This window comes from Entelurus aequoreus, linkage group LG15 (assembly GCF_033978785.1).
Source record: "Entelurus aequoreus isolate RoL-2023_Sb linkage group LG15, RoL_Eaeq_v1.1, whole genome shotgun sequence".
NCBI lineage: Eukaryota > Metazoa > Chordata > Actinopteri > Syngnathiformes > Syngnathidae > Entelurus > Entelurus aequoreus.
Genome location: NC_084745.1, coordinates 34,988,278 through 35,013,212, shown reverse-complemented (window position 1 = coordinate 35,013,212; position 24,935 = coordinate 34,988,278). Strand labels below are relative to the sequence as shown.

The 24,935-nt window shown below is 37.8% G+C and overlaps 1 protein-coding gene across 2 annotated transcripts in view; it reads left to right on the top strand.

The window, feature by feature from the left end:
- The window catches only part of lg15h8orf34 (linkage group 15 C8orf34 homolog), a 126,818-nt gene that overhangs the window by 80,443 nt on the left and 21,440 nt on the right, over nt 1-24,935 (top strand). For both annotated transcript variants that reach the window (XM_062021279.1, XM_062021280.1), the window contains exon 12: nt 12,706-13,193. In XM_062021279.1, the coding sequence (XP_061877263.1) occupies nt 12,706-13,193 (488 nt within the window). The remainder of the gene's footprint in view (nt 1-12,705; nt 13,194-24,935) is intronic.

Sequence of the window (24,935 nt, the reverse complement as noted above, 5' to 3'; positions counted from 1 at the left end):
TAAAGTAAGAGAGGGGGAGGAATTTGTTACAGTAAAATTACTGTAGCTAATTATCAATTTATGGATACATGTAATGTTTATCAAATACCCGTAAGTATAAACCTGCAGGAAACACATCCCTAATGAACACATCCTGTTCATTAGTCGGCAGGTGCACGCGTCTCTGCAATTTAGTTTGTGAGTTTTAGCAAGCTACTCTGAGAAAAACTGAGTAAAAGTAAAGAAACCGAACGGAAACTAAGAAGAAAACCAAGTGAATCAAGAAAATGAGTGCGAAACACAAGAAACTCGAGGAAGACGTGGAGGAGATCAGAAAATCTCTTAACTCCCTGTCGGAGGATGTAAAGACCGTGGCCAAACAGCAAGACACACTCATGGAGTTGTTGACCGAAATCAAAATGCTGAAAAACATCATCAAGGAGAATGACAAGAAAATTGTCGACCTGCTGCGGAAGCTGAAGGGAACTGGGCTTTACATCAATGAACATCTTACAAAGAAGAACGCTGACATTGCAAGACAAGCACGCATTGTCAGAAAAGAAAACAAGATACAAGCAACATGGACACGGAACTGCAAAATCATGATTCGGCTGAATGGAACAGGTAAAATGGTAAAGTTGTCACGATTCGAGAGCTCCGCGACTGGGATCAATATAGATGAGAACTGTTAGGCTTATGACTGACATGGCTCATCCTTGGCTGCAGACGGGGAAGGCTACGAGGCGAGAAGGTGAGACAACTGAGAATCAATCGTTTTCAAGAGCTGAATACACGGACTATAAATTATATGACTTTGAATATGATGTTGACCCAGAAAACCATCTGTTCAACTCAATCAATGCTACTTGTGACTACTATACGGAGGAACAATTTAATGATAATGTTAGTTTAGATAATACATTTTCTTTAATACATTTCAACTGTAGAAGCTTATATGCAAATTTCTCAAAGATTGACGAATATTTGAAGACGCTAAATGGCAAATTCAAAATAATAGCACTTTCTGAGACATGGATCGATAAAGACAGAGGTTTCGATTTCTCCATTGACGGGTATGAGTTGTATCACAGTAGTAGAAGAAACAAGAAGGGAGGGGGTGTGGTCCTGTTTGTTGACTGTGACTTGAAATGCAGACCAGTTGAATGTATGACAGTGGTAATCGATGATTTATTTGAATGTGTAACTGTGGAGATAGACATACAAAAGAAGATAAATGTTGTTGTTATGTGTTTATATAGGACACCTGGGTCTAAGGTGAGAAGCATTTAAAGATAGTCTGGAATAATTATTGTGTAAGGTAAAGGAAAATAAAAAATTCGTCATGTGTGGCGACTATAACATAGACCTGCTAAGCTCACCCAGAAATAAATCAACAAGAGACTTCTTGGATGTGGTATATAGTAGAGGGCTTTATCCATTGACCACCAAACCCAGTAGAATAACGACAAATTGTGCAACGTTAATCGATCACATCTTCATAAATGTCATAGAAAATAATATAAAAAAGTGGACTAGTAATTAATGACATAAGTGACCACTTACCCGTGTTTCTTACTTATGACTGTCAAATGTATAGAAAGAGGGAGTAGAAAACCCATAGTTATGTAAGGAAAAGGACTGGAGGCAATAAATAAGTTTAGGAAGGACTTATTTGAAGCAGACTAGAATGAGGTTTATGTGGGAGAGGCAAATACTGCATATGAGGCTTTTCTTAATATATATTTATCATTGTATGAAAAGCATTGTCCGAATGTATGGAAACAAAGAGACAGCTACAATAAAAAGCCTTGGATTATAAAGGGACTACAGAATGCTTGTAAAAAGAAAAACAAACTTTATAGAGACTTCATAAAAGTAAGAAAAAAGGATACTGAAACGAAATATAAGGTTTACAAAAACAAATTGATAACAATAATGAGACAAGCTAAGAAAGAATATTATAATAATTTACTAGAAAAAAATTAAAACAACATCAGAGGAACTTGGAATATTCTGAACAAGGTAATAGGAAAAACATCGGGGCGTACAAACCCACCAAGCCATTTTATCAATGAGGAAAACAAGATGATAAAAAATATGAATGAAGTGGCGAATGGATTAAGTTATTTTTTTGTGAATGTTGGACCCAAATTGGCAGAGAGTATTGAAGAACATAAAGATATACAGAGTGGATGGAGAGTGGGAAGCAAAGTGCTACAGTTCATGCTTCTAGGAGATGTTAGTGAAAATGAAATTGTATCGATGGTAACAAAACTGAAAAATAAGACATCAACAGATGGTATAGACATGATACTTGTGAAAAAGACTATTGACTGTATCCTCTAACCTCTTTGTTACGTTTTTAATCTTTCTTTTCAAACAGGGACCTTTCCAAATAGAATGAAGGTAGCAAAGGTAATTCCACTATTTAAAACGGGAAATAAACATAGATTCACTAATTACAGACCAGTGTCACTGCTGTCAATTCTAAAATAATTGAAAAAATATTTGTAGAAAAATTAAGACAGTTTTATTGAAAATAACATGTTGTTGAGTGAGAGTCAGTATGGATTCCGGACCAATAGATCCACTGCTTCAGCTGTAATGAATATAATGGAGCATATAGCAACAGCAACTGATAATAAGAAATACACTATAGGGGTGTTTATCGATCTTAAAAAAAGCATTCGACACTATAGATCATTCTATATTATTGTCGAAGTTGCATTCATTTGGTGTGAGAGGAGTAGTTTTAGACTGGCTAAGAAGTTATTTGGATAATAGACAAGAGTTTGTGGATTTTGTGGGTAATACATCTGAACAAATGAGGATTGAATGTGGAAGTCCACAAGGTTCGGTTTTGGGACCAAAATTGTTTATTTTATATATTAATGATATATGTGAGGTATCAAAGTTATTGAAATTTGTATTATTTGCGGACGACACCAACTTTTATAGTTCGGGACATGACTTAAAAGCGATATCAAACATTATTGAACAGGAAATGATTAAACTTAAGAGATGGTTTGATGTCAATAAATTATAATTAAATGTAAAAAAAACAAAGTTTATGATTTTTTGTAAGAAGAAAAGGGAGGAAACGATCAAATTGTCAATAAATGGAATTGATATTGAAAGGGTTTCTGAACTTGGATTTTTAGGAGTGATACTGGATGACGGTCTGACATGGAAATCTCATATTGCACATGTACGGAAAAAGATGTCTAAGAGTATTTTTGTATTAAATAAGGTAAAATAAGTGTTAGATTATAGGGCAATGCGCATATTGTATTGTGCACTTATATTGCCATATATCAGCTACTGTGTGGACGTGTGGGGGAACACATACTGTAAGAGTAACATAAAGGCATTGTATCAACTACAGAAAAGAGCTATAAGGATTATTCATAAAACAGATGATCTAGAACACACTAACATATTATTTATTAATTTTGGTTTATTGAAACTACAGGGGCTAGTAAAGTTACAGACATTATGTGTTATGTTTAAGGCTAAAAGTAAAACATTACCAGCAAATTTACAAAAAATGTTTATCATCACTTCTGAGAATGAAGAGTATAGAAGAAAAGGTAAATTTAAACATCAGTATTCAAGGACAACTTTAAAACACGTGTATATCAGTGGTGGGGGTTAAACTATGGAATTCTCTTTACAATGAGATAAAAGATTGTAGAAATATATTCCAATTGAAAAAAATATATAAAGACAGAACAATAAGATCATATGGACAGCCGTAAGTGTCTACATTTTGCTTTATATTTATTATTTTACTTATTTTTTGCCTGGTTTTGTATTTGTTTTGTATCATCTCGTGAGGTATACATTACTTTTTTTGTTCGGTTTGTACTTCATGAAGTTTTGCACTTGTTGTTTTTTTTTTTGTGTGTTTTTATTATATTTGGATGTATTTGTTTGGATTGTATGCTTGTGAATCTGGGCTATCCATTAAGTAAGACTATTTATTATGTTGAAGGGGGCAGGAAATATAAGATTTTCTCAATCCTGTTCCTTCTCAAGCATAGGTGTGTAAATATGTGTTTAGTTGCTAAAGTTTCATTGTCTATTGATCAAAAATGCACATCAATGAAGGAGATACATAAAAAATGAATGAATGTATGAATGATACATGACAGCCATTGTGTGGGTGATCAAGTGACGATTATTTATCAAACTTTTTATACATAATATCTTACATTGCACAGTGTCTCATGGTTGCTACAAAGCTAGTCATTTATTAGCCTCATAACAAGAATGTTTTTTGGGTTTTATCAGTGCCCTTCACTCGTAGAGCAAATAATTTTCTGGCTTAGCGAGTTGAAGCCTGTACATGCAGATTTCCTTCAGTTTATGCAGAGAAGTAACATATGCATGGCATGTTGGAGAATACAGCAACACAGACTGACTGTCAGCCAGAATACATGCAGGTCAGTAGTAAGAGCAGGCAGCATGTGCTCTGCATTGCATCTACAATAAAGTCCAACCTTCATTCCATTACTGCTGATTACTTGCAGAAACAGGCAAGGAATTAAATGTAGCCTTAGATTCCAAACAAAGCTGCACTATAGAAAGGTTTCCTTTTGTACTGTAAAACAAATATATGTGTGTGAAGTACACCATCTGTTTCCCATGTTTGCAGGGAAGCTTGTTTTTTAGGGAGAATTAAGCATCCATTTCCTCCCAAATCTATGATGTCAGTCGCTTTTTGGTGTTTATTTAACATCACACATATACACTTTCCCAAGGAATAATCACCCCAGTGAGTCATTCCCATCCCAAAATGATCCTCTTACATTACAACTGCGTTGTTGAATACCAACAGCCAAGATCTTGAACAAAAGCATAAAATATCAGGGAAAAAAATGAATGAATTTGGCTGAGTCACTCTTTGCACAAACAAAAACAGTTTTTGAGAGCACTAGTAAAGGCAAACACATGCGTTAACTTCCAATCCAGTGCTCATTTGTATCATCATCATTGGAACATTTTCTATCAGATCAAGCTAAATTCACCATGATTTACTCTGTGGATAAATATTATCATCACCACTGCCCAGAAGAAGCCTTAAAGTAAACATGCTCAATGGATGAATCATCAGGCTCATCCTCAGTCTCTGAATAGACTTTAACATTTACTCTATTGCCAATTTCTAGCGCTCATATGGGAAATGCTCTGCTCCTAATTTGATACAGTGGAATCTTAAAGGTCAAACAGGCTCCTTTCCGAGAAGCTGTGTAACTTCCTTATTTTTCTTCATAGGAAACAACAGAAATAGAAATACCGGTAGTCTGTTCCAGAGTCAGAGCCATGGTGAACCTTATTTGTTTACATTATTTTTTCATTTTAGCAGTGTGAGTGTATATAACAGGGGTGGGCAATTAATTTTTACCGGGGGCCGCATGAGCTACCCGAGCACTGCTGGAGGGCCACATCGACAATATTTCAATTAAATTTTGCTCAATATTATTTTTGATATATACCGTAAGATAAATAATAATAATAATAATAATAATAATAGTAATACTTCAACATAGTGTGTGTAACAGCATTCCATGACTAATATATATAAATTAACATTAATAATAAATGACAGTAAAATAAGCACACGTATGACTGAGGAGTCATAGTGTAACTTTGTGTGGTGTTTGAGTTGTCCGACTTTTTGTGTGGCCTTAAACGCACCAGTGGTTTAGTGGTATGCGTGTTGGTGACAGATGACAAGTTGGTTTTGGCCTGGTTTGTACGGCAGAAAATGACTAGTTTTTCGAGATAGAATTGTTTTACTCATGTTTTTGGTGTGGTTATGTCCGAATATAAACAGTTTTGTTCAATAAAGTGATCGATATAATTCCTTCAATTGAACGGTGTTGACGAACACCATTAGGGCCGCTTGTTGTCACTGTCACTCAAAGTTGCATTGCAAAATTCCATAGAATAAATATGTTTATTTTGTTTAGAATTCAGATGGGATTTGATTTGGTGCGCGGCATATATACTTGCTGCGCGCAGCGGACGCTTGAGCAGTGCGCAATTGCGCAGGCACGCACCTTAGGTGAGGGGACGTTGCTTTGCAGTTCATGTGTTGTTGAAAACACGCCATTCCTCATCAACTTTTCTCTTTTTAGCGTCTCGGGTGTAAACCGTGCATCACTTGTCGCTGCATGTGCACCTTCACTCGCAGGTTACACACGGACACACGCCCATAAATAATACTTTTCAAAATAAAAGCAGCACAGTTGTATTGCGCGCAGGACATAGATGTTTTTTCAACTTTATTTTGTAATTGCAGTTGTTCACATTCACTCACAATCACGCATACGTCCACACGGAAGTAATACAAATAACGATTTTCAAAACAAAAGCAGCACCGTTGTATTGCACACTCGACATAGATACTTTTTTAAATTTATTTTGTAATTTATAATTGGCCTCACGCGGGCCGGACAGGGACGCACAAAGGGCCGGATGCGGCCCGCGTGCCGCAGAATGCCCAGGTCTGGTATATAAAATACTTCAATATATATAACAGTCTTGGTCGTGTAATTTTTTTTAAAAGGAAACTGCCCTCATTTTAAGCATATGGCATTAAATGCACAAACGCATCACAATGTTCACTATTTCCTTCAACAACAACAGCACTACTAATCATGGCAGACTTCATTTAAAGCCAACGACTACTACTTTGGGACAAATGATAATCCAGAACCTTATATTTATGAGCCTGAATATAAGGAACAACATGTTTTAGAAGCTGAGTGATAAGCAGACCCAGCAAGTAGCAGTATTGCTAAGTGCTAAACAAGAAATACAAACTATAAACATAATAAAACAATCACTTACTGTACAATGCCTGCTCTCACTAGCATGTTGACTGATGGGATGTTCATATCTTCTTGTTTAGATGAAGAATTAATCATACTCCTCATGCAAGTAAAAAAAAAAAAAAAAAAGTGGGTACAAACTCATTGTGTCTTTTTTTCCATCTCTGGGTCTGAGTTGAATGTCACAGTTGACCAACTTCTCGGTTTATAACCACAACGTTCTACATTACAAGTGTGAGGCGTGATTCCTGATTTAGAATGAACTTTTTACCAACTCAGAGACAATGCAGCACTTAACTATGTCAATAACTGCATAAGCTAGCTACCTCTCTGTAATCACGGCGCCGCTAAAAGTAGTTCCTTTGAGTTTGCGCTTGTAAAAACAATATCGCTAATACTTGGTTAATATTCAGGTGACCAGATGTAAATAGAGTATTGTTGTAGATTTTTGTGAGTTTTTTTAGAGGGCTTTATGGGCGGAATAGATTAATTCCATTAGCTTCATTGTTAGCCACCTCGTACTTTCCGTATATTGCAAATTAGAATGCAGAAAAAAACAAAGACGTACTGTATGTGTTCTTGTCTTACATAATGATTGTGAATAAAAGGGCACATTTTTAAAAGTGCAATTCCGCTTTAAGTGTTACGTTTTGGCTTGGCGTTATTGGTGTGACTCCAGGATGCAAAGACAGCAGGTGAAAGAAGGCAAAAATATATCTTAATGCAGTGGTCCCCAACCTTTTTCTAACTGCGGACCGTTCAACGCTCGGAAATTTGTCCCACAATCATGCGTGCTTACGGACTGTATCCCTGCAGACTGTATTGATCTATATTGATATATAATGTAGGGACCAGAAATATTAATAACAGAAAGAAACAACCCTTTTGTGCGAATGAGTGTGAATGAGTGTAAATGGGGGAGGGAGTTTTTTTGGGTTGGTACACTAATTGTAAGTGTATCTTGTGTTTTATGTTGATTTAATAAAAAAACAATTTTTACTTTTTTTTTTTACATTTCTTGTGCGGCCCGGTACCTATCGATCCACGGACCGGTACCGGGCCGCGGCCCGGTGGTTGGGGACCACTGTCTTAATGGACCAAAAACAAGGGAGCACCAGTGTGAGCAACAGGAGTGGATCACGGGTGACTAAACAAAAACAAACACGTGTAGGAAAAACTGGTAGTGCAAAAAGTGCTATAGGGATGTAACGGTATTGTTGATACCTCAATATCGCTGTTTCAAAGTCTTAACAATAATGTCATGATGCGTGACGGTATCAAACAAAACCTTGTTGTGTAGTTTTTTTTCTGGCGCTTTAGCGTTGGCCGGGTCTGAAAAGAAACTAATTCTCCTAGAATCCTCTGCGCAGCGCGGGGCCGCAAGGTGGGTGGCGTGGAACACCGTAAGCAGGAAATGAAGTGTGTTTGTAGTAGATGAGATGAAAGTTGGTTTTTTTGGTATATTTCCTGAAAAAATGATCAAAATCCGATGTATTCATAACTATTTCAGTTATGTTGCTAACAAACACACAAACAAACACTGGCGAAAACATAACCTCTTTGGCGGAGGCAAAAAAAAAGTCTGCGTTTCCAAACCAACACAGAGACAGCCGGTCACTCGCAGCGCCTGGAGGTAATCACCCAAAAAAACTGTACACTGTGGGAAATACAAATAAACTGAAAAACTACTTGATAAATCCTCAATCAACCATCCATTTTCTAGTGCGTGCCTCTCTCGATGTCGCGGGGGGGCTGGGGCCTATCCAGCTGCACTCAGCCGGAAGTTGCCAGCTTATAAATCATCATCCAGATAAGACATTTGAAGCCAGTGAAGCCACACATCATTTTATGAGGTATTTACATTATTAAAAGTTTAAATTGTTAGTTAACATTTCTGAGAAACATAATTTTCCAGACTGATATAAAAATGTTCTAGAGCAGGGGTCACCAACGCGGTGCCCGCGGGCACCAGGTCGCCCGTAAGGACCAGATGAGTCGCCCGCGGGCCTGTTCTAAAAAAAAATAAATAAATAAAAATTAAAAAAATTAAAAAATTAAAAAAATTAAAAAAAATTAAAATATATATATTTTTTAAATTAAATCTACATAGAAAAAACACAAGATACACTTTCAATCAGTGCATCAACCCAAACAACCTCCCCCATGCACACTCATCCACACCCACTCACACAAAAGGGGTTATTTCTTTCTGCTACCAATATTCTGGTTCCCACAACATAGACAACACATCTGCAAGGGACACAGTCCCTGAAGCACACATGATTGTATAGGCTGCTGGTCCACTAACATTTTCATTAAATACTATTTTTTATGTAATTATTTTTATATTGTTTTACTTTCTTTTTTATCCAAGAAAATGTTTTTTATTTATTTATCTTATTTTATTTTATTTTTTAAAAAAGGGCCTTATCTTCAACAGACCAGGTTGTCAATGAAATTAGATTTGTTTTAAGGGTTTTTTAAACCAGGCCCAGTCCAGATAATGTCCAAGTCGGACTCAGCAACACACACCTTCATTCATGTACACAGAAAAAAATTAGGGAACACAACAGATTGCATATAATTTATAAACAAAATTACATTTTCAAAATAAGCATTTATGTACAGTCCAGATTATGTCCAGGTCACTCAAATTAGGGAACACAACAACAGATATCATATAATCTATAAACATAATTATACTTTCAAAATAAGCCTTTGAGGACTTCTCATCTTTTTTTTAATGTTTTTTGGCATCATTATCGTTTTCAACCATGCAACTTTCTAAAGTTAGAAAATACTGAATAAAAGTTTTAAAGAAAGTAATACTAAGTGAATATCTGTTTTTGGCCTTAAAAATAAACATTTTACCGAGTACTATAATTCAATTGACTAAATCATGATTGTCAATGAACTCTCCTAAAATAACAGAAACCACATTAAGCTTCATAAACAAACCAATCCTTAAACACATTTTTTCAACTTCCACCCAAAACAAAGACACAATATGACAATACCAAAACAAATGCAGGGTGGATTCAGGCTCCTGACAACAAAATCGGCAATCATCTGACTCTGTCATATTCCACAATTTTAACATTTTCCCTGTGGGTAAGAAGTTATAAATAATTTTAATTTGAAAATAAAGATTTTGCACATCGATAGTGGTTTTATAGATTAGTTTGAATATGGCATCCCATGGCAACGGGCAGTCAAAAAAGTCCTCCCATTTTCCATTTCTGTTGTATGAGGCAGCCTTCAAAGATTTCTTTATTAAATAAAAATTATATATTTTTCTATTTATTTGAGTTCCTTTTTGCCAACTAGGATTTCTTATTAGAGGTTTACAAACTAATAATTTAGTAGTTCCATAATTAATTATTTGTTTCATCTTTTCCCAATTACTCCAGTTAGTTGATAAAATGAAAAGCTTGAGCAAGCATCAACATACATAGCTCTAAATTCATCATACTTCATAATTTTACCATTCTCATTGATAATATCATTGACAAAAATGATTCCTCTTTCAAACATATTTTTCCAAAAGAAAGGCTTTCCATCTATTACAATATTAGAGTTCATCCATATTAACTGCTGCAAAATATCGTCTCTTTTTTCTGGCACATAAAATTGAAAACACCACTATGAGTGGATTGTTTCCTTTATGAACCCCGCCATGTTTCCCAGCAGACTCTCTGGGAGGGGATCACTTGTAAAAAAGGATACAATTTCTTTTGATACAGTACATGTTTTTTGTCCAACAGGACATTTGTGTACCACTCAATGTTTAAATACATATTTGGAACAATTGATGCTTTTAAAGACAGACACATAGCTTCAAGGTTGAGAAGTTTCAGGCCCCCATATTCATACTCTTTGTACAAAACCTTTCTTTTAATCTTTTCTGGTTTGCCGTTCCAGACAAAATCGAAGACCCTCCGCTCATAAATCTTAAAAAAGTTTTGTGATGGAGCTGGTAATGACAAAAACAAATAAATAAATTGAGGAATAATTAACGAGTTGGCAATAGACATTTTACCATACAAGGTTAGGGATTTCCCTTTCCATAATTGCATAATTTTGTCCAGCTTTCTTAGTCGATTATCATAATTTACTGAGCCTAGATCTTCCAGATTTTCTGGGACAACAACACCAAGTATGTTAACTGGTCCATCTGTCCACAAAACAGGCACTTTGCATTCCATTCGAAAGGACGTTCCCTTTAGATTTCCGATCCTTAATATTTTACATTTATCATAATTAAGCTTAAGGCCAGATTGCTGTGGAAATATGTCCAAAAGATTAAGAAGGTTCCGCAAACAATGAGGAAAAATCTTATCTTTGTGAATCAGCCTTTTCTGACATGAACTTCATCAAGAACAAACACAGAACACGCCTCACTGATGCACATCTGCAAGACTCACTCAGAGTTGCAGTGTCAAGTTACACACCAGAGTACAACACACTAGTTAACAGCATGCAATGCCAGGCTTCCCACTAACTGACATAGAAACAGATAACAGATTTGGTGTCCAGTTCAAAGTGTGACATGATTTAAAAATTTGAGAGTTTACTTTTGTATTTTACATGAGTTATTATTTGTACAAACATGGTGCAAAGTAATTCATGATTTGTTAAAAAATGTTAGTGACTAGCTAGTTAAAATGGGATATTGTGATTTCACAAGACTGTCTTAGAAGTGATCATTTGAAAATGTTCAATTTGAAAAATGTGCACTTAGAGAAAATATAAAAATAAAGTGTTGCATATTGATATTTATCTGTTTCTATATATATTTATTGTGAGAAATCATTAAGATGATCAGTGTTTCCACAAAGATAAATATCATTAATTATTAATAATAACAGAGTTAAAGGTAAATTGAGCAAATTGGCTACTTCTGGCAATTGATTTAAGTGTGTATCTAACTGGTAGCCCTTCGCATTAATCAGTACCCAAGAAGTAGCCCTTGGTTTCAAAAAGGTTGGTGACCCCTGTTCTAGAGGATACTTCTCAGAAAGTTATAAAGTTGAAGACACTAAAGTAAACTATTGTTTTACACTGGATGTTTACATTGTCTCTTTAAAGACACTCAACTGTAAGTTTTTTTTAATATTTGCTTGGAACAGATAATGTCCCTGCGCAATAGTTTGCACTTAAAAGCCACACTTGCTGGCCTCTGTTACAAAAGCAATGATCCAGCCCTGTCTTACTGACAAGGTTGGGTAAAGAGGCCCCCTAATTGGCAACCAGGGATAGGTTTTTCTTGATTGCCATTCAGGTGAAGGAGCCAGCGCTCAGACCAGAGGAGTTGTGCTGGCAAATGGAGACAAACAGGAAGTGGAAACAAAAATAAGAGCACCGGGCAGGAAACACAAAAAGTCAGAACCTGTCATGACAATAAGTATAGCAATGCATGTCTTACATAAAATGCCACACAAATGTAAAAGTAAGTTAACCCATCATGTAAAACAGTAAAAAAAACTTTGACAGGTGACAACATGTATCACAGCTAGCCAGTTTGTCGGCTAACTAGCAGTTATGTTAGCATCATCCCCGCTTACTGCTTTTTCTTTACCCGATTGGCGTCTCTTCTCATGGTTTTCATTCTCCGAACAACCCTTGTTGCGGTTGGTCCTCATTTTTGAATAAAAAAAGTCTAAGCATAATACGTTATATTACCTTTTGACGCTCACCAAGCCATGTTCTTGTGAGTTCAACAAGTTGATATATTGTTAAACACCCTCCCCCTCCACACACACACACACACACACTTATACGGCATATTTTTCAAAAAAATATTGCGAAATTGTGCCGCTGTCTAGGTGAAGTTTGAATGCTTAGGTTCCAAGTATGACCTGCTACATGTTCTCCTTTGTTCCTCCAGAGGTGGAGAAGGACTTGGCCAAGCTGGCAGAAGTAGGGAAGATGACCTCTCGCAGCTCCAGTAACCCGCACAGCAGTCTCCTCCATAGTCCCCTCCACCACAGAACCCTCCCCGACACGCTCCCTCTCCCCAGCCTGGCCTCCAGGCCCCAGTCGCCGGCCGGTGGCCTCTCAGGCAAGGCCTGCGGCGTGGGCCTCCCACTGCTCAGCCCCAAGTCCACCTCCTTGGTCTTCGGTCGGACTCTCAGCAACCCGGGGAGCAGGACTCAAACACCGAGAACCCCCAGCAGCAGGCCTCTCACCCCAAATAGTTTACTGACGCGCTCCGGTTTTAACCCGGGGCCTCATAAAGAGGTGAGCTTCAGGAGGTCGCGCAGCCGACCGGTGACACCCACAAGGCAGCCCATGCTTCCCCGAAAGCTGCTCACGCCTCCTGGACTCAGCACCACTGACAGCCTGGGAGCCAGCCTGAGGGCATATCTGTCTGAGGTAGGAACACTTTCACAATCACATTCAACATTCTTCTTTGCTCAGGTCATGACAATCTTTTTAATTTGCAGAAGCACTGAAAGAGCTCCCCGCTAAAGTATCAAATTACAAACGTATATTGTATTGCATCTGAAATCTCAGATACAAGTAGTCCTGCAGCGTGTTTACTTGTGTAAAGCTGGACAGCCAGTTCACACCTAAATGTCATCCAATAAGCGCACAAAATTGGGCTTTTCTTGTATTTTAATGAAGTAATTTACAAAAAGTTAACATGGTAGGCTCTAAGCCACTGGTTCTCAAACTTTTTTCACCAAGTACCACCTCAGAAAAAAACTTGGCTCTCCATTCACCACAATAATGACCAACAATAAAAGACAGTAGCGTAGTAGGCCTAAGTATTCATAAAAAGAAGGAAGGTGTTTTAGTTAACATGTATGTTTAACATCTTTGGCCACTGTAACATTACACACAGTTTGAATATAGGAAAATAAAACAAGTGATTATTTGGCATACAACTAAGTAGTGACCAATTGTCACACACACACACACTAGGTGTGGTGAGATTATCCTCTGCATTTGACCCATCAATCTCACCCTCTGGGAGGTGAGGGGAGCAGTGAGCCGCACCCGGGAATCATTTTGGTGGTTTAACCCCCAATTCCAACCCTTGATGCTGAGTGTCAAGCAGAGAGGTAATGGGTCCCATTTTTTTACAGTCTTTGGTATGACTCAGCCGGGGTTTGAACTCACAACCTACCGATCTCAGGGCGGACACTCTAACCACTAGGCCACTAGATGGAGTCTGCGTATCACTAGTGGCTTACATACCACGGTTTAGGAATCACTGCTTTCAGCTACTAGGAGATAGCAGCTACACAACAGCTAATCACACAATAGCACACTCGCTCAATATACTGAATGTAATAAGTGTCCTTAATTGAACAATATTGCAGTCTAAAACATGAAATTTGTCAATATAAACAAGTATCAAATAATTATAGTTGCCTATTATTTACACATACAAAGTCTCTAAGCGTACCAGAAAGTTGGACTGGACAATTAATCAAATCTTGATTTCGATTTCGATAATGACTTCTCAAAATCCTGAAAGTATAATAATAAAACAAAAAGATTAATGGGCCGCACAAAGTGCATGCAAATTCCAGAGCCTGTAACAGTGGAACGGATGAGGAGCGGTTGAGTGGGAAAAAAAAGCATGTCGACTAAAAGTTTGGGATCTTAACATGGTTGCTACTTATTATCGCTAGTATGCCTAATCAATATTCACTAAACTCAACTACAAAGTAAGGCCATATGACCTCCGTGTTGATTTAGCCGCAGATGGAGTCACAGAGTTGGCCAATAAAACAAAATTCACTGTTAAACGCAGAATATCACGGAAATGTACATAAATGTAAGTGAAATGTTGTCATTGTGAGGAGAAGGACCATTTGTGTGGGATAATAATGTGTTTGGGACCACTCATTCATTCCCTAAACACGCAACCATCCCGTCCTTAACAAAGTCGAGGCGGTCACTTGAAACAACGACTAAACTACGAAGCTATAACTAACAAGAACAATCCATACACACAAGACATCTCATGTGCTTGTGTTGTTGTGAACGACATCAATGTAAGATCCACTTACAAACACGACAGTAGTCGTCGCATCATGAGAGGCGCTCTTTTTTTTTTTTTAAACAACCATAAGTCGCCTCCACACGTCAAGCTGAGAACAGCAGCACACTTCCCCCCCTTCACAATAATAGCGCGGTGCACCACATTCGATCTGTATGTGCTAACAAATTAAAGGTTTCAAAAAGTAACTTACACTAGCATAATGAACTTAAAGCACTTTTTATTACATTTATACAATTATTATGCTTTGACCTAAAATACTGGTCAAATTGTCCCGAGATGTACTGCACCAATAATTGGGAGAAATGTTGCATTTAATTAACAAATATTTTATAACATTTTATTTGACACAAAAAGCACACTCTGTGGTGGTAAAATAAGTGTAAAAGGTAAAAAATTTTTAACTAAAAACAAAACGTAAAAAAATTATTTTATTGTTTTTATATTGCTATTATTTAAAGTTTTACTATTACTATTATTTTTACTTGGTGTGGTTTATTCGTTACTAATTTATATGCATTTTTAAAAAATATTTAAAGTTCAGTTTTGGTGGTACAATAAATGCTCATGCTTTCAAATTAATGGATAATCATGCAATTAATCGTGATTACAATATAAATCAAAACAATCGTGTACATTATTTTTGCTATAATCGTCCACCCCTACAAGAAAGTATTCAGTAACAAACGTGTCCGCATCATTCAATATACTGTGTCATGAGTTTAACTTCATGAAATATTGTGGCCACTAAGACATTCGTTCACTCTGCAGGTCAATTCCAAAAATTCTTGCCCATATGCAACACTTTTTTTATGTCAGTGTGTGAACAGTGCACTTCCGAATTTTTCATTTACAACCCAGACCTTTTTCATATGTGGAAATAAATTGGATATATATGCAATGCGTCCTCAAAGTGAACAATCCCGCGCTCAGGTTGCATTCATCCGACCAGAACGTCATCAAAAAGTGATAAGTGTCATAATTATTCGCCAAAATAGATGGTTACAAAATAAATAGTTGACAAATGAGCAGAAAACAAGTGAAAATAAATTGTTTTAGAAACTCACGCGAAAGTTCCACCACTCCTGTCTCCGGCTGCTCGCCGACACGTTCTTAAAGTAGACATCCAAGCAATAACCTGACTCTCGCCAGATCCTTGTAGTTCGCTGAGCTCCACACAAGAATCTGGGACTTCTCAATAGGAGATGTATTTCAGAAGACAAGGCCTTGTAAAAAAAAAAAAATCATAGGAAGTGATTGGATAAAGCACTTGTCCGTTATCGTGAATGACGTGCTACTTCAACCACTCACATCGAAATCAACCCGTGACGCTGATGAGAGCAACGCTGGGAAATCCAAAACAGAACAGCCAACATATTGGATAACAACAGTGCGAAAAGTTCGCTGTTCATCTTTTAAAGAATTAATATTCGATAGATTCGACAAAACAGTTGCAATAGCAGAATCAACGTCAGCACACGACTCCTCGCTGCGTGCCGCCATTGTTGTTTGAAACAAACAGTTGCTTCGGCGCTACGTCAAATCTGAGCTCCATTGTGTGGAGCTCAGCGAACTACAAGGATCTGGCGAGAGTCAGGTAATCCAAGCAAACTATCCCGTAAAACTGCGAGAGCCAAAATACTTGTCCTCTTGTTCTTAATCTTCTACGTGCAATAATTCAGTTCAGAAAATGTTGACTTTGATTGCACAAAACCCTTGAAATTGACACAAATGAGCCGATACTGAGACCTACTAGAGTTGAAGCCATTTTTACTTCCGTAAACACTGCAGTTTATGCAACTTCATGACGTCGTGTCTGCATGCGGGTCAGATTGCATTCACATTAGAAATCGCATTTTTTTGTAATGTGAACAGCTTCTAATAAGATTGGATTTGACTAAAGAATCTGAATTGGACATCCGACCTTGCAGCGTGAATGTAGCCTAAGTGTTGTCAAAAAACAGTTACCTCTCCACTTTAATTTAAAGATAGCATGAGTCCATTCCAGACGATTAGTAATAAATTGTTTGGCGTTTGTTCCATTGTTTTCTGATTGACTAATTTCACTTGATCAAACCTTTTCTAACTTTCCATAAAACAGCACAATGAAAGTATGTACTATGAGTCGTACTGATATCATATCTAGGGTTGCAAAATTCCGGGAATATTCAAAGTTGGAAACTTTCCATGGGAATTAACGGGAATTAATGGGAAATTAATGGGAATAAACATTGAATGCAACATGCTAGATCTTGCAGCATGATTATTAGCTAAAACAACCTGATTTAATGCAAATTCAGTTGAATTTCAACCCTGTACTGTGCATTCCTCCATTACATGTGCAGTGCATTCTTCCATCACAAGCACAGACAATTCCCAGCATGCTACACACTACAGCAGGGCTATTGAGGCCACACTAGTATTTGAGCCCAAGGACTTCATCCAGTCAGGTAACTTTTGATGATATTATTGGGGTAAATATATTTGATCCATGGTATTTAAGTTTAATAGAGGTGTAATTTCTTGTTACTGTATGACTGTAGGCCACTCCAGCAGACTTCCACTCAAGCTAGCTAGCTGTTCCTGTACTTGTTAAATGATTTTGGGGCCAATATCTCTAGCTAGCTAGGTTCATGTACCAACACAGTCTCATAATGTACCGAAAATATTTCTCCGTTAGCCGTGATGCTAATTTTCTCTATGTTAAATCCCATTAATTTATGCTAACAACGTTAGCGATCCAAATGTACCTTTTTTGTGATCTGTAAAATTCAACTAGCAAATACTAAATCAAAACGTGTATTTTCCTCTGCCTTCTGTTCTGCTAGCCATTCTGTTGTCATACAAGAATGTAGGTTATAGTTTGATTTAGCATGCTGATTGAGTGTTCATGTATACATCGAGCCTATTTCTATTCATTTGTCCATCAGTAAAATATTTTTAAAGACTACTCCAATTGTTTAGCTGACTATTTATATATGTGTGCGGCATTGCATTAGTGTTTTACAAGCTTCTCATCTTATTCTACAGAATAAGATGGACGGTGTCCAACTTTCAATAATCAAAAAATGGTCAAAATTTCCAAACTTCCTGAGCTTAACTTCCCGTGGTAAATTTCCGGAAAGTTTCCGGAAATTTACCGGAAACTTTCCACCCCTTTGTAACCCTAATCATATCGAATTAATACTTATCGGCCAATACTCAAAGCTCCAATATCGGTATCGGAAGGGTAGAAGTTGTATCGGGACACCCCTAATTATTAAGTATCATCATACTGTATATTCACACAAGATAGTGTATATACACACAAGATAGTGTTCTTTTCATGAGGACACTGACCAAAATGAGGACAATTTACATATTTATTCTCCCTTTTCATGCTAATTACTCCTCCAGATGCATAGACATATTCTCAGATTCATTAATAATATTTTGTACACATTGTATCTATTGCAAAAAAAACTCTTTAATCAGGTGTTTAGGTCATTTGTGTACTCACATCTAGTGCGTTCATACTTGTAAGTGTGTTATCCCTTTCTCAGCTAACCAAGCTAAGACGTATGAAATGATTGTTTCCATCCAGTATTTTGAATATTGAACAGCCTATGTCTGGATTGGCTCAGTCAGGCCCATCTCATCTGAGTCTGACTCCTGTAGGTGGCCTGAATAAAAGCAGACTTGGGGTGCACTTTTTGCTGCTCCACATCATCTCACATGCGTGTCAACTTGTGTAACTGTCAAGAGAGAGTGCAAAATTCCTGCTTGCTATTATCAAACCCCTTCAAAAGGGGGTCTCATATTTAATAGCGCCGCTGGTAAGTAGATGATGAAAGGAATATATGAGACCAAGTTCTCCTTTTATGCCAGAATCACTTTTCCACTGCGATATTGACGTCCTACTGTACTGTATGCAGGACCTCCGGGACTTGCCATGGAAACCCCACACGAAGCGTGTGAGGGTGTGCACATGTGTGATATTGCTCCCTCATAATTCGCCTCTGTTGTGGGTGCCATGTTCCAGCGCCAGATGTAACTCAGGCATGGAGCCTGTTGGACGACACGCTCCGACTCTTCCAAAACATTACAAGGATACGCCCCATTTTATACACATCGGGTGTCCTTGTTGAGCCTTTTTACTGCTAAACGTGCTGCGATATGCTGCAGATATTGGCCAACATTTCACAACATTTCAGCAAACATTTGACCATATCTTGTCATGGGACAATAATATGAAAATGAATATAATTAAGAGTAGTCCGTGTGCAGCATGTTGATTCACTATCCACTGAAAATATGTCAAAAACATCCGTTATTCTCACAGTGAACGTGACCAAACTGTATCCAAAGTGTGAATATTTAGTGTAAGCACCATTTTTATCTAGCACTGCCTTAGTCCTCTTTGGAACAGGTTTCAAACTCAAGGCATAGGGCCAGATTTGGCCCACTACTTCATTTTATTTGGCCCATAAAAGCCTGGACACAATGTGTCAATAAACAGTTCATCTACAGTATATTGCTAAATGTATGTTCAGTTCAGTTAAGTTCAGTTCAGTTTCAGTTTATTTCAAACATGCATACGATACAATGTAATGCATCACATATTTCCAGTTGTTTCATTACAGCACGTCCGAAAAGGAGTAGGAAGAAGCAGATTTTATTTAATCCTACCCCTTTTCATACCATAGCAATTTTATCCAATTTCCTGTGTTCTTTCAATTTTGACAGAAAAACAATTTGCATGCAGTTGCATATACAGTTGTCCCTCGCCGCATCACGCTTCAAATATTGACCATATCGCAGAGTTTTGTTAGATTTTTTATAAAGCATATTCTATAGGTTTTTAATTATTTTCAAGCATAAAAATGGCTAAAAAAAAAACCTACAAATATCAATACTACAGTGGTTATGGCCAGTAGAGGAGACCAAATCAATCTGAGCATGCTGTTTAGTATCGTGCATGGCCACTGATTGGTTCAGCCTCAGGCAACATGAATATATTGGAATAAAAGAGTGTAAAGTTGATTAGAGGGTCTAATAATGTTTTCAACATTATAAGACCCTCGAAGGTCTTAAACAGGTTTTTATGCTTGAAAAATATTTGATACATGATTAATGAGTCCTTGTGGAGTTCATTTATGGAATGGATTAACCAAAGAAATCAAACAAAGCACCAATATAATCCAGTTTAAGAGACTGTTCAAACTACAAGTGGTCACAATTACGATGAACATTTTGAATCTTTTTTTTTTTTTTTTTTTTTTTTAGATAATGATTATTTATATATATATTATTTGTTTACTTACTATAGTATATTAATTATATATTATTTATTTATCCACTGTTCTGTTACAGAGAACAAGGAAATGGGATAAAATTGCTATGATATACAAAGGGGTAGGATTAAATAAGCTCTGCTTCTTCCTACTCCTTTTCGGACGTGCTGTAATGAAACAACTGGAAATATGTGATGCATTACATGGTATCGTATGCATGTTCGAAATAAACTGAAACAGAACTACTTCGCAGAAATTCATTTACCGCGGGCATATCCTGAATCAATTAACAGCAATAAACGACAACTGCATCCTGAAATTTATCATTTATATATATATATAAATTAGAGGTGTTCTGATACAACTTTTTCACATCTGTTACAATACTGATATTGGAGCCTTGAGTATTAGCCGATAGCAATATTAGTCCGATACAATATTAGCTTGAATCATCATACACACTTGTATTATTTTGTAATGTAGAATGTTAGAAAATGTTTGATTAAGTGAGATTAGTCAAACAGATAACAATGGTATGAAAAACATTAACCTACTTATTATTAACTTTATGACAGACTTATTGTGCTAACACACTACTGGACTGCTTTTATAAAAGCTTATTTTGGACATTTTACATGCAAACTGATATGATCGGATACTTGTTTTTTTAGGCTGATATCTAAAGTTGAGTGGTAATGTGTTTTGGAGACACCTAGTGGCATCAATAATTCATTAAGTCAAGCTCATGTCCAGCCGCCCTCGATTAAAACAACTTGTCACTCCCCGCTCCCAGATTGTGGATGTTACCATTCATGTTTCTCTTCAATGAATCGCAGCTTCCTTGCCGCACTCCTGCAGCTCGTACTATTTAGACAATGAGTGTGTGTTGACTCAGTTTCAGTGGATAGTAAATCAATAATGCTATTCAAGCTGTACACTGACTACTCTAAAGCAGGACTATTCAACTACAAACCCCAAAACCAGTGAAGTTGGCATGTTGTGTAAACCGTAAATAAAAACAGAATAAAATGATGTGCAAATCCTTTTCAACCTATATTCAATTGAATAGACTGCAAAGACAAGATACTTAACGTTCAAACTGGAAAACTTTTTTTTTTGCAAATATTAGCTCATTTGGAATTTGATGCCTGCAACATGTTTCAAAAAAGCCAGCACAAGTGGCAAAAAAAACTGAGAAAGTTAAAGCTCATCAAACACTTTTTTGTAAAATCCCACAGGTGAACAGGCTAATTGGGAACAGGTGGGTGCCATGATTGGGAATAAAAGCAGCTTCCATGAAATGCTCAGTCATTCACAAACAAGGATGGGGCGAGGGTCACCACTTTGTGAACAAATGCATGAGCAAATTGTCGAACTGTTTAAGAACAACATTTCTCAACGAGCTGTTGCAAAGAATTTAGGGATTTCACCATCTAAGGTCTGTTATATCATCAAAAGGTTCAGGGAATCTGGAGAAATCATTGCACGTAACATTGAATTCCCGTGACCCTGGATCCCTCAGGCGGCACTGCATCAAAAAGCGACATCAGTGTGTAAAGGATATCACCACATGGGCTCAGGAACACTTCAGAAAACCACTGTCAGTAACTACAGTTGGTTGCTACATCTGTAAGTGCAAGTTAAAACTCTACTATGCAAAGCGAAAGCCATTTATCAACAACACCAAGAAAGGCGGCCGGGTTCGCTAAGATGGACTGATGCAAAGTGGAAAAGTGTTCTGTGGTTTGACGAATCCACATTTCAAATTGTTTTTGGAAACTGTGGATGTTGTGTCTTCCGGAACAAAGAGGAAAAGAACCATCCGGATTGTTCTAGGCGCAAAGTTCAAAAGCCAGCATCTGTGATGGTATGGGGATGAATTAGAGCCCAAAGCATGGGTAACTTACACATCTGTGAAGGCACCATTAATGCTGAAAGGTACATACAGGTTATGGAGCATTATATGTTGTCATCCAAGCAACGTTATCATGGACGCCCCTGCTTATTTCAGCAAGACAATGCCAAGACACGTGTACAACAGCGTGGCTTCATATAAAGAGTGCGGGTACTAGACTGCCCTGCCTGTAGTCCAAACGTGTCTCCCATTGAAAATGTGTGCCACATTATGAAGCGTAAAATATGACAACAAAGACCCCGGACTGTTGAACAACTTAAGCTGTACATCAAGCAAGAATGGGAAAGAATTCCGCATGAAAAGGTTACAAAATTGGTCTCCTCGGTTCTTAATCGTTTACTGAGTGTTGTTGTAAGGAAAGGCCATGTAACACAGTGGTAAAAATGGCTCTGTGCCAACGTTTTTGCAATGTGTTGCTGCCATTAAATTCTAAGTTAGTGATTATTTGCAAAAAAAAATTTTGTTTCTCAGTTCGAACATTAAATATCTTGTCTTTGCAGTCTATTCAGGATTTGCAATTCATTGCATTCTGTTTTTATTGACGATTTACACAACGTGCAAACTTCACTGGTTTTGGGTTTTGTACATAATGAAGAGGGCCGGAGTTTCAAGACCCCAAGGGCTGAGGGGCTTTACATCGAAATGTGGATGTTTCGTCAGAAAGTGCCTTCGCAGGTTATATTTCTTTAAGACTGTGTTTACTTAATTGCACAGTAAACACATCGGCTTTCTCACTGCATTTCATTATTCTGCCCTCGCTAATCGTTTCCAGCATGTGTAGATATTTAAAAGCATTAAGAAAAAGAAGCTTCAGTTTTTGTTTAGGATTCATGTTCCTTCTTTTGAATAATTTTTCTTTCTTAGTTTTATTTCTTTACACTTCTTGCTTCATTTAGGTTTATACGACTGAAAACATAAACATAAAATAAACATTAAACAAGTTTAACGTCCATTGTGTATTTTACATAAATAAAATAGGTTTAGTGTTAATATATTCACACAATAAACGTTGTTTACACACATGAACAAGGGTGATTGGTCAAATGCAGAGAATAATTTCGCCACACTTAGTGTGTGTGTGACCATCATTGGTACTTTAACTTTAACATATAGAAATTACATAACATTTACACACAAAACATCGCAGACAACGTATGTGACTTATCGCAATTAGCGTTGTCCCCCTCTACTAGTCAAATTTAGCACTACATGTATTAAACAAGGTTTTCTCGGCAGAGTTACTCTCAGACAAAAAAACAACACAACCACAAATTCAAAAGACATCACAAAGTCAGCAATTTCAATACAAGTTTTTCCAAGTTTCGTGATGAAGCTTACACGCTGGGATTTCTACCATTGTTGTTGTTTGTCTGGATCAATGTGTCTGTCGCTGAAAAGGTCAGCCAGAAAACAATGACTCAAGCCTTGCTCGGGGCAGAACATTCATACTTTGTTGTTCAGTTGTTGTAAAAGTCAGATTTTTGCAATTAATTTAGATTTTTTTTCAGGGTTGAATGAGTAGTCTTCTTCTACTCACCCCACTGCTGCTTCATTGTGACATATATTCTTCACTGTTTTCCCCTGTGTACTGCATACATGATCAACCCTAGTTTTAATGTTTTCATCCAGCCTATTTGGGTGATGTTCGGCGGGCCAAAAGAAAAGATGTGGACGGGCCGGTTGTGGCCCGCGGACTGCCAGTTTAATAGGCCTGCTCTAAAGTATATCCAAGTTTGTTTTTCTAGAATCTTATTCCTTGAGAAGACAAACTGTACGACAAACTACTTACCAATATTTCGTTCTGCATAGCCGAGATGAGCGGTCGCACTCTCTTTCGCTCCCGATCGGGAATTCAAACAACTGCTCGGATTATCCCACACTTCCTCCTTTTTCTACTGTGGATCACGGATTTATATTTTAAACCTCCTCGGATACTTTACCCTCTTGAAAATGAGAGTCAAGAACGCGAAATGGACATACACAGTGACTTTTATCTCCACGACAATACATCAGCGAAGCACATTGGCTTTGGAGCTAACGTGTTAGCATCATGCTTGACTGCACATCGAGGCAGAAGAAACATGCCCCTGACTGGAAGGATAGACAGAAAGTCAATAATACTACTATTACTTCTACTATCAGGAGACACTGAACTCAACCCTGGACCTGCAACAACACGATTAATGTTGTCCCGACTGGCGAAGACTAGCAATGCTACTGCTAGCGTCCCCATACGTCGCCATTGAAGCTAACTCGGCTACCGGCTCATCTCAGCTCAAGCTCACCTGTGCTCAAGCGATCGGCGGCTCGGCGGAGGACTTCGCCCCGTTCATCGACACGGTCGGAGGCTCGGCGGCTGCGGTGGAGGACGACCCAGTCATCGGAGAAGGCAGCGACTCAACGGCGGTGAACGACGCGGCGGCTGCGGTGGACGGCGACCCAGACATCGGTGATTGCGGGGAACTGCAAGAGATGGCGGGGGTCCACGCGGCCTCTCCCCGATCCCAGACGGTCGAGGACGCGGCATACACTGGATTTAGAGGCGCCTTTACACAAACATTTTCGCTATTCTCTTTCTCTTTGTCTTCAAAAAAGCCCGCCAAAAGGAAACCCAACCCCACCCCCAGCAACCCTACCTGGCCTCCCCCTCTCCAACTCCGCCCCTCCCCCTCCTTCCCCCTTCACCTGGAGGATGATCAATATGCCTCTCTCTCTCTCCTCTCTCTCTCCTTGCTCTCCAACTTCAACAGCAATAATAACCAACAATTTTTCTGGTCAGTACCACAACACAGCGGACTCTGATGCTCTTTTTGGTTCCAGTGGACTACACATCATCCACCTTAATGTGAACAGCCTCTCTGGAGCCAAACTTGACCAAATCAGAGAAATGTTCCTCAACACGAAGGTAAAAATCT